Genomic DNA, 14,708 nt, shown 5'->3' with positions numbered 1-14,708 from the left:
ACGCTCTATGTTGTTGTACCGATATATCTCTAATATTCGTTTTGAATTTATCGAAAAAGTATGTCCGAATAGAAAAAGAAAAAAAAAGAAGACAAATCGAGCGAACGCTCTCGGCAAGAGTGAAAGTTGCGAGAATAATTAATTGCGCTTCACACCGAATTTGCTCTGAACTATCGAGTTAGGTGACACAGGGATCTATTGAAAGAGCAATTCGCTGTCGTATCTTTGCGTTCTGCGGCATTTATTTACGAGCCTTATAATCACACTTATTCAATGATTCTTAAATATATGTAACAATTAACTATCGCTGTGAGAGTAACAAAAATGAATTTCTCCTATGTTAAACTTCGACATTCGATGTTTGAAAATTATGACTTAGCGGTCATAATCGACTTAACATAATAATACATACATATACCAAATATCACAGGCAGTTTTGTATTTTCATTTTCCATACCAAATCAAATATATTCTCTCTGTTCGTCAAGATATTTTATCGTCAAAATAATAACATCAGAAAAATACGTTTTATAATTGTAGACGGATAAATAAAAAAGTGCACATATATTTTTTGAGTGTCAACAAAAACACAAGGCATGTATAAAACTATATTCCCTCTTATCACAAAAATTCTACTTTTGCAAAATAAATTAAATCAAGGACATTTATTGCGAGTAACACAAGAATATTTTGCAAATAATACATTTTTTTTTAAATTTACGTCAAATAATAAATTTTATCTTAATAACATTATTATAGCACTTCGCTACTGTCCAATTGTTTGAGAAGTTGATATAGTTTGCTTGATTCATCTTTGAAAAATTGTCACATTATTAAATTCTTATAACTATTATATAATATTGTATATTATTATTACATTATTTTAACTTCTCAGAAGATAAAGTAATAATCTTTGTAGATTTCTTAATTTTATAAGATTAAGCACTGAGATCTAATATTTTAGTACTGAAGTGAAGTTTTTAAGAGGCACATCTTTTCATTACATGATTTATTTTTAATGGTGCTTAGAATCTGTTTATAAATATTCAATTATCTTTACAGACTCTAACAATATCATGTATTAGATTATACATTCGAATCTAACGACATTCCGTTTCGCAGAATTTAAGTATCTGTTACGTATGAAAACAAACGATTTATAAACCGTTGGTCGTCCGTCCTATCGTCAAATTGACGCCAGACCCAACAAGTGGAAGATTGTGCGCAGGCATTTTGTGTGAAGTTAGTTGCGTATTTTCTGAATTGTATATTTTTATTAATTAATTATTTGTGCCATGTTACGTTACACTGTACATTTTTACTGTAAGTTCTAATTCAATAACATAAAGCGCATTGCAGAAGATAAACAAAGAAATAAAATTTTTGTTAACTATATACATTTCTAATTTTGAGTTTTTTCTTATTATATTGTATCGTGCCGACTTATGCTGCAAACGTGAGGTCAATAACATAATAATATTCAAAAAATTAAATAAAAATACAATTCTACTAACTCTGTATTTTTTTCTTCTAAATGAAATCAACTTTTTTGTATAGCTTGGATATATATATCTGTGCCGTGTTATATTGTTAGACTAATCTTGATCTAATGTATACATACATATATTAATATATGTATATATAGCAATATATACATATATTAATTATTTAGAAAAAATATCAAATAATAAAATACAAAATAATAAATGTTACAATGCATAAATTTCTATAAATTGTATTGTATTATACTAACTAATAAGAAAACAAACAATACCAGTGACGAAACAAAGATACCAGTTACATGTTGAAAGTTGACAAAATATCAGTTAAGGTCACGATGGAGTGAAATGTGGCCGAATCATCTTTTGCAACATCCCAGTAAACACAAAGTATTGTCGATGTTACAATGTCAGCTAAATCATATGGTATGCTACGTAACTATTACTTTGTTATATAACAAAGCGACTGTTATGTAACATACTATATGATTTAGCTGACATTGTAACATACTATATGATTTAGCTGACATTGTAACATCGATGATATTTTGTATTTACTGGGACATTTAGAATTGTGTGTGGGAATACAAGTGAATTTCATAAATATAACATACATATGATTATATATAATAATATATAATTTTTTACTTTTACGAATTTCAATGATTTGATATTTCATGATTACGAAAAATATTTATGTTCGACTTTATTTTATTTACTCATTTTGTTTGATATTTTAATAACTAAGTAATATTATTTTATTAACAAATAAAGAAGATATCAAGATTATATTATGAATAATAAGCACAAATTAACGTCAACCTTTTTTAAAAGAAAAGAAATAGGAGAAAGTGCAGAGTTGGAGGATAATTTTTACTTATATGCTGGAATGTTGTTTAAATTACTGATTTCGCGTTTGCTGGTAAACAAGTAACAAAAGTACATTATATAGCACACAATACAGCACAATAACGAAGAACTTCAAATCTAAAAAATATAGAGTTAGCGAAAATTTCTTTTTCTTTTTTCATTTTCTTTTTTCAGTTTTCTGAAATGCGTTTTAAGCTGTCAAATGAGAGTTCACAGCATAAAATGACAAGTACAACACAATGTTCATTTGATAAACGGTTATACAGTATATACAGTATATACAGTATATACAGACCATAGTTTATGCACAAACATTACAGTTAACAAAAATATAAAATTGAGAAATTCCGATTTAATTTCACACAGATTCGTTCACAGTAGTATCGTGACATCTTTCTAGATTAACGCGCGTACTTACGCAATCACGTTTATTGTAAAATGCAACGGTGCAACAGTCAACAGGATTCCAACATCGACATGCGCCGTTATTCACATATATTGGCATTTTATGAACATCCACACCCCTCTCCAAGGCGAAATATTTCACGGGTTGAATAAAATTCTGCAGGCATACCATGTGATGATCATCAACTTGTTGAGAGTAGGTATACGGATCATGGTCTGATACTAATGGTAATACATGTGTGTGTCCTATGTTGTGATCAACGTAATTATTTGCAACGCTACGATAATGTATCGGAAAATACGAGCATTTTGATGCTGCTGCTATCCGTGATGTTTTTGCGTGATTCTGATGTGTTTGCGAAATGTTACATTCGTGCGAGCCATTAGAACAATTGGTAAAAATATTTCTTTCTTTGCAGTTATATGTACTTTTATGCCTTTGTTTTGTTGGATCTACATTGAAGTTAGAAGAACCAGCTAATTGTGAAGAACAATACGATGAAGACTCCTTTGAATTTGAAGAAATAGGAACACATCTGTCTGTGAATATATTTTTTGTTCTGTCGTTTGTTTGAGCTGCAGCTTGTGATAGATGCTGATGTTCAATAAATGTGGCTGCTGCTGTCAAAATTTCAAAAGGAGCTTGTTGAATACAGTTTTGTAATCGAATATATCCATCTTCTCTCTTCGAGCTGTCGTTAATCAGATCTGCATCAGATTTTTCAGATCTTACTGGGTCATTCATTTTCATTGATCGAATATATGGTACTCTCGATCGATAAAACTGTCGATTTACCGTGCTCGGTGTAGGAAGATTTTGGAACATATTAACAAAATCTAGTTCACAAAACTTCCTTTCGTTATTTGACCTAGATTTATCTATTTTACTTGGATATTTTTGAAGTGCATCGTATTTATCACAGTCTTTATTTTGCTTATCATTGACTTGCATAGAGAATTCTTCAGGAGTAGTAACCATATATCGTTTTTTTAATTTTTTTTCTGCTTGATAATGTCGTCTTGTTGTGTGTTGTGTTCGAGTATTTTGTGATACGTTTACTATGTCTGTTGGTGGGCATATATAGCGCTGATCTCTCATATATTCTTTTTCTGTTTGATAATATTGCTTTTCGTGTATATCATGTAATGTACTTAATGTTAAATGATCTCTGACAGATGTAGCGTCCGTAGTTGAAACTTCAAAAAGAACTTCTGGATTAATATAGTTTTGAATATCTTCTTCATTTGACTGATATTGTGTTACTGTGCTGGCTGGTGTTTTCGTCTCACAAAATTTCAACAGTGGTTGTTCTTCAGGAGATATAAGAATCGTGAACTGTGAACTTCGTTTTGAACGTCGTCTTTTAAATGGCAACTTAGAATTATTCTGTGATAAATGTGATGCATTTGAATATTGTATATCTGGAACTGTAGATAATATATTATCAATAGAATAATTACTAATGATTTTATTTGTGTTTCCTTTATCTTTCGAGGAACAACTAATGTCTCGATTTTGTGATGATTCTATGACATGTATAGCTGTCTGCATGTTGTCTGTATTAGTGGAAATAAGCTCCTTTAGTTTTTTACGCGCTTCAGAAAGAGGATCTAAAACATAATAAATGACAATAAATAATTAAGAAATGAAACAATAACACAGTACAATCTATAACGATTGCATTTTAATGCAATTATTTTATATAAAAGTTACCTTTCGTATCATCTAATACATTTTTTAATTCTTTGGATATTTTGTCGCATATTTTAATGTAATGATCCTGCCAGTCTATGCTGCAGGATGTATTTTTATTATACGGCAAGTCCGTTGTTTCCTTTTTCTTTTTATTTATTTGTGTTTCCTTCGTCGCTCTTTTTGTTGAAGAATTATAATTGATAACGACTCTGAAATAAGTATTTTATATTATAATATTTATTTCAAGTATTTTTTTACCCCTGCTTTTTTCATAATGTTTTTACAATTGTAAACAATTTTTAATATTTGTAATATTCATTATAAGAATACAAACATTATATATATGATGATGTTACTTACTCAGGAATATCAATTGGATCATATACAATATTGTCTACTTCTTTATTTTCCTGAGAAACGTCTCCCAAATAATATGTTCGATTTGGTCTGCAACGTTATATAAAATATATTTAATTTTTATAAAATATTTTTATAATTTTATCGCACAGCTATATAAAACGTTACAATAACGTGTTTTTGCTGAATAATTTATCACATGTACATATTACAGTAGTTTCTCGCTAAGCAACTGTTTAAAATAAAGTGTAAACTACAATATTTTTCTCTTCTAAATTGTATTAAAAATGAATTATGATGAAAAATAATGAATCGTTGCTATACAACTTGTTCATAACTCATGAACTCATGTTCATAAATAATAATTCCATTAAATTATTAGTCACATTAAATTATTAGCTAATCTTTTTAATTATTCTATATATTGATATTAATTTATACTACTAATATATACTAATTTATACTAATATATATATCTATTATATATATATATATGTATATATAAGTATTATAAATTACATGTGTAAAAAAGCGAATGTGTTAAACAAAAAAGAGTAAACATCTTTATATATTTTTTATGTGTGTTTTCTAATCGCTCACCAAAATTTATAAGAAGTCTGGAATGATTGTTGTACTGTTCAATATAGTTATCTACGAATAACGCATATCTATAATATCTATTATTTATTGTAAAAAGCATGTTAGCGACACAAGCATGTTGTGATTTTTAAATATAAACTATTAAAGTATTGACTTCAAATTTGTTAAATATTGACTATGTTTATACAAATATCAGAGCAATTTGGATTTTATGTAAAAATTATGTATTTATAAAATTAATTAGATTATAAATAGATATCTTTAATTGTATTTCATGAGAGTTGTTGCATTAACTTTCATAATAAGACACATGCTAACTTTAATTTTTTATATTTATGTTAAAAAATAAACAATATATATACCATCATAATTGTATGGAAACTGTGATATTAATTGCCACGTTGAATTCGTGTTAGCTCTGTGCAGAATGTATATAGTATACATCATATAGAAATCATATAGAAAATCACATTATTTAATGAAAGGGTTGTGGGATAGACTAGTTCTCTTTAAATGGTTGATATGAGGTTGATATGAAGAAATGGGAAAAAACTACAGCAATAATCTTACACGTACAGTTATGCTTAAATATTTTTTAAGTATAGTCAAGAGCAGTGCTAGGAATTAAGTGAGCAGCACGAGCCGATTTCAAAGGCAACGCCCGCGCTTCCCCCACTACCTCTCGAAGCTCGGCGGCCGAGCCGCCGATCGCGCGTGAGACGCTCTGCCTCAGGAACGATCTCATATAAGATATAAGATGAGATCGCACCCTCCGTCAAACCAAAATTAAAATACTTATTTATTCTTAAAAAATAATTCTTACTCTCATTAATGATGAAATATTACGCTTTTCTAATATAATAAATAATATAATATAATAATTTCTAATATAATAAATTCTCTTTAATAATAATATAGTGATGATAATAATTAAGAATATAATTATTAAAGTTTTGCCAATAGATTTCCACCCATAAAGTACTATTGTTGATGCGTTTTTTTTTAAATGGTTTCCCCAGTAGGCCTACTCCACTAAAAATTAATGAAAATGAAATATATGGCTCAACAGGAAAACGAAATGCTAAATCGTGAGAAATATAAAAACGAAAGAGGAAGAATAAATACAGCGCAAAATGACCAATTTTTATGAAAATATTAATTGGATTTTCTAAAAAAAAAAAAATAAAAAAATAAAAAAATAAAAAAAACCGCACCAACAGTAGTGCCTCATGGGTGATATGGAAATCTATTAAAAAACTTTATTAATTATATTCTTAATTATTGTCATTACTATATTATTATTAAAGACAATTTATTATATTAGAAATAAAAGCGTAATATTTCATCATTAATGAGAGTAAGAATTATTTTTTAAGGGTAAATAAATATTTTAATTTTGGTTTGACGGAGCGTACGATCTCATCTCATATCGTATACGAGACCGTTCCTGAGGCAGAGCGTTTCATGCGCGATCAGCGGCTCGGCCGCTGCGCTTCGAGAGGTAGCGGGGGAAGCGCGAGCGTTACCTCTGAAATCGGCTCGCGCTGCTCACTTAATTCCCAGCACTGGTCTAGAGCAGAGCTGGCCACGATCTGCACATTTCGGTTGAAATTCAGTAGGTGACGTCTACCGTCCCCCTCGCACCGCTCCGCGCTCAGCGGCCGGGGCGACGATCGCGGTGCACTCAGGCCCATCGCTGTATAAGAAATCAGCTGCGGCGTCACATTATCATTAAAATTATTTCCTCGTTTAATAATTACTTTAAAATATATATGTTTACGTGTTTAATACATATATATATTTTTTTATATATATAAACGCATATACACATATATATATACAGGGTGTTTGATAGCTGATCATGCAGACGAAAGTTGGAGATAGATTGGGTGTAGCCGAGAAGAAAAGTCATGTACCATAATGTCAAATTGGCAATAGTTATCGAGTTATTAATTAAAACATGTGAGCCAACGAGCGCGTAGAGAGCGGAGGGCGGCCGCAATAAGCACGTAGACATTTGATACAGGCGGAGTCAGTGAGTAGCGGTAGACAAGCGCGCGCGGCGAGGGGCAACGTAAGCGATAAGAGGCGATCGCGCGCGACGAGGAGCGAGCGAGCTTTTTCTTTACAGCTTTTTCTTTATAGCTCGCTCGCTCCTCGTCGTTCGCGCTCGCTCGCCTCTTGTCGCTTGCGCTCGCTCGCTCCTCGTCGCGCGCGTTCGCCTCTTGTTGTTTACGTTGCCTCTCGCCTACCGTTACTCGCTGACTCCGCCTGTATCAAATGTCTACGTGCTTACTGTGGCCGCCCTCCGCTCTCTACGCGCTCGTTGGCTCACATATTTTAATTAATAACTCGGTAACTATTGCCAATTTGACATTATGGTACATGACTTTTCTTCTCGGCTACACCCAATCTATCTTCAACTTTCGTCTGCATGATCAGCTATCAAACACCCTGTATATAATGCATAAAAATATATAAAATATTTTAATGTGATTATTAAACGAGGAAACAATTTTAATGATAATGTGACGCCCCAGCTGATTTCTTATACAGCGACGGGCCTGACTGCACCGCGCATAGACATAGTATATCTAGACTGCGCGTTCTCCCAAATTTCAAGAGTGGGGATATAACTCTCGTAGAAAAAGAAGCACTCTGTTTTTACTGTTCGTTCTCTCTCGCATAGTCCTGATGGAAAGGGAATAGAGGCGGTGGTTACTGTACAGCACTGTACAATTGCAACTGCCTCCCCTATACCCCTTCCATCGGGACTGTGCGAGAGAGAACGAACAGTAAAAACAGAGTATATCCTTTTCTACGTGAGCTATATCCCCACTCCTCGAACACGCAGTCTAAATATACTATGTCTATGGCACCGCGATCGTCGCCCCGGCCGCTGAGCGCGGAGCGGTGCGAGGGGGACGGTAGGCGTCAACTACTGAATTTCGCCCGAAATGCAGATCGTGGTCAGCTCTGATCTAGAGAATAACTGATGCTGATTAATCTGCTTTTTAAAAAATTTGGTGTATATATATGCTTATTTATAATATTTTATTATTTTTATTTAATATTTTTATAAAATTAAGGAAATATATAAATATGTTTTTTATCAATTTTGATGATATGCATGTTGTAGAACAGAGCTGGACACGATCTGCATATTTCGGACGAAATTCAGTAGGTGACGCCTACCGTCCCCTTCGCACAGTTCCGCGCTGAGCGGCCAGGGTGACGATCGCGGTGCACTCAGGCCCGTCGCTGTATAAGAAATCAGCTGGGGCGTTACATTATCATTAAAATTGTTTCCTCGTTTAATAATCACGTTAAAATATATATGTTTATGCGTTACATATGTATGTATGTATGTATGTATGTATGTATGTATGTATGTATATATATATATATATAAAATATATATATGTATTAAACACGTCACCTACTGAATTTCGCCCGAAATATGCAGATCATGTCCAGCTCTGTTGTAGAATATCTGAAAACAAAAGACGTATACTTGTTTCTTTGTTTTATATTGTTGGTTTTTTCGCACATTTAGAGATTGGACATTTTAGGAGAAACTCAATTAATTATAAAGAAATATTTTCGAGATTATAAAGTATATAAAATATAATGTTTTAGACAAAAGTTTTATGTCATTTAATATTCTTTATAACCAAATATTCAGATTTCCAAAAAATGTCATATAAAATCTTACTTGATATCCTGCATATCTATGATACCTATTATTTTTTGCAAAAACAATAATGTTACATATATATTGTAAAGTTCCAAGTTTGATGGAAAAGAAAGATATAAAGAACAATGGGTAAAAAGTGCCGATTTTGATTCATCATGGGAAACGAATAAAACACATCACTTCTATAGGATTTTGATCTGCTGGACACGATGCCGTCGTTAGTTTTCTTCTAAACCCCGGAGAACATGTTCAAATCCGAGGATTTATCATCTAATAATCGAATGGTCCAGGAAGCCTTTGCGTAAACTTTAAAGCTATTGCAAACTCGTATATTAGCTAAATTAGCTGAAGACAGTTTAGATTTTCGATTTAACAGTTGAAGGTATTCTATTTTTATGCAAAATTTGTTAACAACATTACATTGTTAACATTTGTTAATATGCACGGTTTAACAGATCACCAGTAACACTCAATTCCTTTGTAAACGCGTATTAGGGAAATACAAGTTTCAGACAAAAGTTGTACGGTTTCAAAGGGGGCATATAACAACTATACCATTTTGTTTACAGATGGCGCTACTTTCGAGATATTCACTGATCATTGCTTTTTTAAAATGGAAACCCGAATTTTTTATATTATCATCTTTTTCTATAAATTAATTTTAACAACTTTTGTCTGAATTTTGCATAAAAAGAGAACACCTTCAACTATTAAATCAAAAATATTTCTAAATCGAAAATCTAAACTGTCTTCAACTAATTTAGCTCATATACGAGTTTGCAATAGCTTCAAAGTTTATACAAAGGTTTCCTGGACCATTCAATTATTAAATAAATCTTTGGATTTGAACATGTTCTCCGGGGTTTAGAGGAAAACTAACGACGGCATCGTGTTCAGCAGGTCAAAATCCCATGGAAATGATGTGGTTTGTTCGTTCGTTCGTGGACTAAAATCGGCACTTTCTTCTTTGTGATTAATTTTCCCTTGCATAAATATATTTATGTAAGAAAATACATTAGCTATAAAAGCTGATACTCATTTCTTTTAACAAATAATTTTAGCCTTACAATACATATGTGACGAAAGAGAATATTTACAAAATTATACTGAACACATAAGCCGCTTTATAATACAAATATCTAAAAATTTTCCAACAGTAGTGTACATTCTGACAATAACCTACACACATATCTAATATTTATGAAACTTGCTAAAAATATTTCAAATGGTCTTACACGCATAAGTAGGAATTTTTGCATAAATAACAAAAATCATTAAATAAGTGATGATCTCATATAAAAACTGATCCTTTAAATTAGATATATAATGAATATACGAATTGTAAAATCAAAGTGTTAACTTCACATATTTCCTAGATATAATGTGACAATTAATGTGTTAACAAAAATAAACTACTATTATATAACAGTCTAATATCAGATTAATAATATAAGATTGTAACGTAACAGAATGTTATTTTATAAAGGTATATATTATATATACATAAATAATTATAACATCATGAATTAAATAAAAATTGATCTTATACTAGTCATGTAAATGAAGGTTACAATTTCTAGTAACAGACCATACTCAAATCAAGTTTGCTGTCCAATAAATATAGTCATTATCTAAGTTAATAAATATATACCTTTGTAAATATACCTTTGTTTTTTGCCTAACACAGGGCTTTTCTTTCTGTGTCGTGTTGGTCGTGAAATATTTTTTACCAATTCCTTATTATTATTAGGTAATTGACTGGTAGATTCATCGTCCACTGTACTTCGTGACATGCATCTAAAAAATAAAATAAGATAAAAATAAGATATCACACATATAAAAATAAATTTGACTTTATATCTTACTTATTTGAGGCTTAAAAAAATTCATCAAATGTTGAAACTTAATTTAATTTAAAACTGCTTAATCAAAATATCTACCATTATTATTCTATTACTATACTATGTTTTGCTACTTTCAAGTAATTATCTAATTCCTTATAAAATAGTATACTTGAATTAATAGAATCACTGATTATTTTTCAAACTTTTATCTATTTTACTGTGAATTACAGAAGATATAAATTAACAATATATTTACATTGTTTCTGATTCTCCATCAAAAAGTTTCAATGCATCTCCTCGTAATCTGGCTTTAGAGACTGTATTCCCATATTTTTCTGTTATAACATATTATGATCATCATAAATATATTTTCTTATTATTGTGTTTCATCATATTTTAAAAAGAAATAATTACATACCTTTCCTAATATTTTTACTCTTTGTGCCATTCCTGAATATGCCTGTATATACCTACAAATAATAATATAAAATAATTTCAATTAATATATAATATATATTCGATACATTGTCATTATATTAATATTGTTAAAAAGCTAGATAATGTTACATACTGGTTTCGTATATTTTTTGACAATTTTTGATGGATTTGGTTTGTTGTGCTGATCTTCATATTGATTTTCTTCCACTTTATCCTACAATAAATAATAAGTATTATACAAAAATTACATAAAGATATCACTGTTACAAATAATATATAAATAAAAATATATGAAAACATTTAATTTTTTATTACATTTTTTTACACGTACTAATTTACCACATCTAACATAACGTTTAACAATGTTAAACAAAATATTCTTTTAGATAAACTAATAAAAATATTATATTAGTTTTAATTTTTTATCTTTTCCATCAAATTCTAAATATATTAAATATATATATATTTGGTATTTTTAATACAAATATATTCTGATACAAAGAATCTACAAAGAACATAACTTACTAGATGGAATTGTAAACATTGACACTTAACCTAATCTAACCTCACTTACTCGCAGCGAGTATATCAATACAAATACGATATTTAGTGAAATTTACACGTAGCAATCCTATAACCACAATCCGTGCGATCTTTAGTTTTTTTTTACATATACTTACACGTGTTTATATTTCCATGATAACAATAAAGTATTGTTATCGAATTTGCTCGTAGTAAACATATCAGTATATGACGTACCTAATAGCGGATCTACTACGTGTACATGCTCGCGACACAGGACATTCTAAGTACTTAAATACTTTTGATCTATCTTGTTGCATATTCAATTTAAAAAATTGCTTGAAATAAATTAAAAATAATCATTCCAAAATCAAAAGAAATCGTGGAATAAAAATAGTTCGAAGATAAATAAAGACGGATAAACCGCGAAACCTACCGATTTCCTCTTGGTCTTTAAGATTCTTGAGCGTAAGTCGTCGAGATCTTTTCTGCGACGTTTTCGTTTTAGCTTAGGGATTTCATACCTGTTTGGCAAGTTTTGTGTTATCTTACCCATTGTGCTAAATTCTTCAAATATTTCATAAATTTAATCTGCCAAAATTAGACTAACACTAATAAACGCGAGCACAGAGAACGATGACAACTGGCGACTATCTTCACGCATATGGCTCCTTTTATCCATCTTTGCTATTTTGTAGATCTACTAATAATAATGGCGGAAATTTCTGTATATAGAATTTTATGAAAAGCCCTAGTCAGTCAAATTTGTTGAAAGCAGACTTGATTAAGATTACGTTCGACGAGCTATTAGCGCTGATCAATGTTAACGCGTTATTCCATCTTATTGATGTATATTTAATGAACAACACAGATATCAATTATAACTTTTCAATGTTGGCAGTGAATATTGGAACGCAGCCATTATGATACGTTAGCGCTAATATGTAGTACACGTTTTCCGAATATTTCTACAATATGAATGTAATATAATATGTCAATAGAAATGCGACAGAATTTGCATAGAATCTGTCATAATCAATGATGTTGACGAAGTGCTAGCAGAAATTCAACAGATGTTGCTAAAATAGTAGTGGTTTGATGTTAGAGATAAAGTTAATTTGTCATTGGCTACGTTCAATGAAACAGAGCGATCAGTGAACTATCAATGATTATTGGTTTTTACTGTTAGATCTCTAAATTCAGACCAATTACGTTGACGAATTATTCATAGTTGTACTTGTAACCATTGTACTTGCTGAACGCACCCACTATTTGATAACAGCCCAGACAGCACCGGACATCCAATGGATGTACACTCAGAGGCAGGTATGGTGTCCTTCGGCGATGTTGTATATGCCTGTAAAACAATCGAAAGCGATGACAGGCATATACGCATATGCATATGGGCGTACTGCACAGCGCGAGAGAAGCGAAGAGGGAGAAGTGGTGGGAGACGTTCCGATGTTGCATCCTTATCACACGTCGCACGATCGAGAGAGAAAGCATTACCAGACGTGGTACGGTTAATGGTGTCCCCAATAGCTGTCTCACTCTCTCTACGTTTGAATGCAGGCAATATGAGTGAGACAGCTATAGAGACACCGCGCTGTCTCTATAGGTGTCTCGCTCGCTCTAATAACCATGTATCGCGCTTTCCTCTTTTCTCCTTAGCAGAAATGCCGATTAAGGAGGCAATCCTGTTTGTAGGCCAGAAAAATAAGCTATTTTCGCGAATTTTTTTTTCGGAAACTAAGCAGACGATTGATTTCAAACTTGATAAAAATAATAATATATATTTTATTGATGAGAATGAATTTTTATGGCGTTATAAAAGAGAAAAGCGCGATACATGGCTATTACAGCGAGTGAGACACCTATAGAGATAGCGCGGTGCATATAAAAAATTAATATTTTTTTATTTCGCTAGTTCACACGGTAGATAGACATGTTTCGAATATGTAATTAGATGCTGAAGTCAATCGATCGACTTTTTTATATAAAAAAAAGTTTTTTCTCTGATTTCAGAAGATGCTATATAGCGTCTCGTTATTATTATTGTAATTTTTATTATTATTAAATGTCTCCTAATTTTTTTTATATTTTCAAGAGCGGAACCTATATTTTAAGTAGCATTTTAAGGAAGATGTTGCATTTATTCTCCCTCCTTCTCGTAGTCTTTTCAAAAGTAAAGATATGTTGTGTCTAAAAAAAAATTGCACAATTTGACATATCTTACGGCATAAAATAAGTTTTTTCGTAAATTTCATGAAATATTGTTTTCTTGCAAATAAAATATTCTTAACGTAAAATCATCGATATTTATGATGATTTTTCAAATATAATTTTTAAATGCCTTAAAATATTAAAAAAGTAGTTCGTTTTTTATTTCCTTAATTCAAACGAGTTAGCGGCAAGTTCGTAGATTAATTATTTTACTTGCGTTTTTGTCCCAGTCTACCGTATTTCGAGATTTTATAGGAACCATGAAACGGCGCGCGCCTAAACACGTTACGTTATTTTCTATATATTTGCTACATTATTATTCATATAACGCTATAAAAATTCATTCTTATCAATAAAATATATATTATTATTTCTATCAAGTTTGAAATCAATCATCTGCTTAGTTTCCGAAAAAGAATTCGCGAAAATAGCTTATTTTTCTGACAGACAGGATTGCCTCCTTAATCGGCATTTCTGCTAAGGAGAAAAGAGGAAAGCACGATATATGGCTATTAGAGCGAGCGAGACACCTATAGAGACAGCGCGGTGTCTCTATA

At 31.0% G+C, this 14,708-nt stretch overlaps 1 protein-coding gene across 1 annotated transcript; it reads right to left on the bottom strand.

Moving 5' to 3' along the window:
• Positions 1–2,727: 2,727 nt before the first annotated feature.
• LOC105189427 (uncharacterized) lies at positions 2,728–12,513 on the bottom strand. Its single transcript, XM_011151513.1, has 8 exons — positions 12,365–12,513; positions 11,540–11,620; positions 11,387–11,438; positions 11,225–11,303; positions 10,790–10,921; positions 4,831–4,917; positions 4,489–4,679; positions 2,728–4,385 (listed from the first exon to the last, which is right to left on the bottom strand). The coding sequence occupies exons 1-8, from the start codon at positions 12,482–12,484 to the stop codon at positions 2,728–2,730; spliced, it is 2,400 nt and encodes a 799-aa protein (XP_011149815.1). The 5' UTR covers positions 12,485–12,513.
• Between the last annotated feature and the right edge of the window lie 2,195 nt (positions 12,514–14,708).

The sequence above is a fragment of the Harpegnathos saltator genome, unplaced genomic scaffold (genome assembly GCF_003227715.2).
Source record: "Harpegnathos saltator strain DR-91 unplaced genomic scaffold, Hsal_v8.6 scaffold770, whole genome shotgun sequence".
Lineage (NCBI taxonomy): Eukaryota > Metazoa > Arthropoda > Insecta > Hymenoptera > Formicidae > Harpegnathos > Harpegnathos saltator.
Note: the sequence above shows the minus strand (reverse complement) of the source record. Positions and strands in the feature narration are given on the sequence as shown.

Excerpts from the sequence above, each read along its gene's own strand:
- LOC105189427 (XM_011151513.1), bottom strand. The coding sequence starts at position 12,484 with ATGGGTAAGATAACACAAAACTTGCCAAACAGGTATGAAATCCCTAAG. Across the intron at positions 4,918-10,789 it reads GTGTTAGGCAAAAAACAAAG|ACCAAATCGAACATATTATT; the intron begins GTATATTTACAA and ends ATAACGTTGCAG. Across the intron at positions 4,386-4,488 it reads TGTATTAGATGATACGAAAG|ATCCTCTTTCTGAAGCGCGT; the intron begins GTAACTTTTATA and ends ATTATGTTTTAG.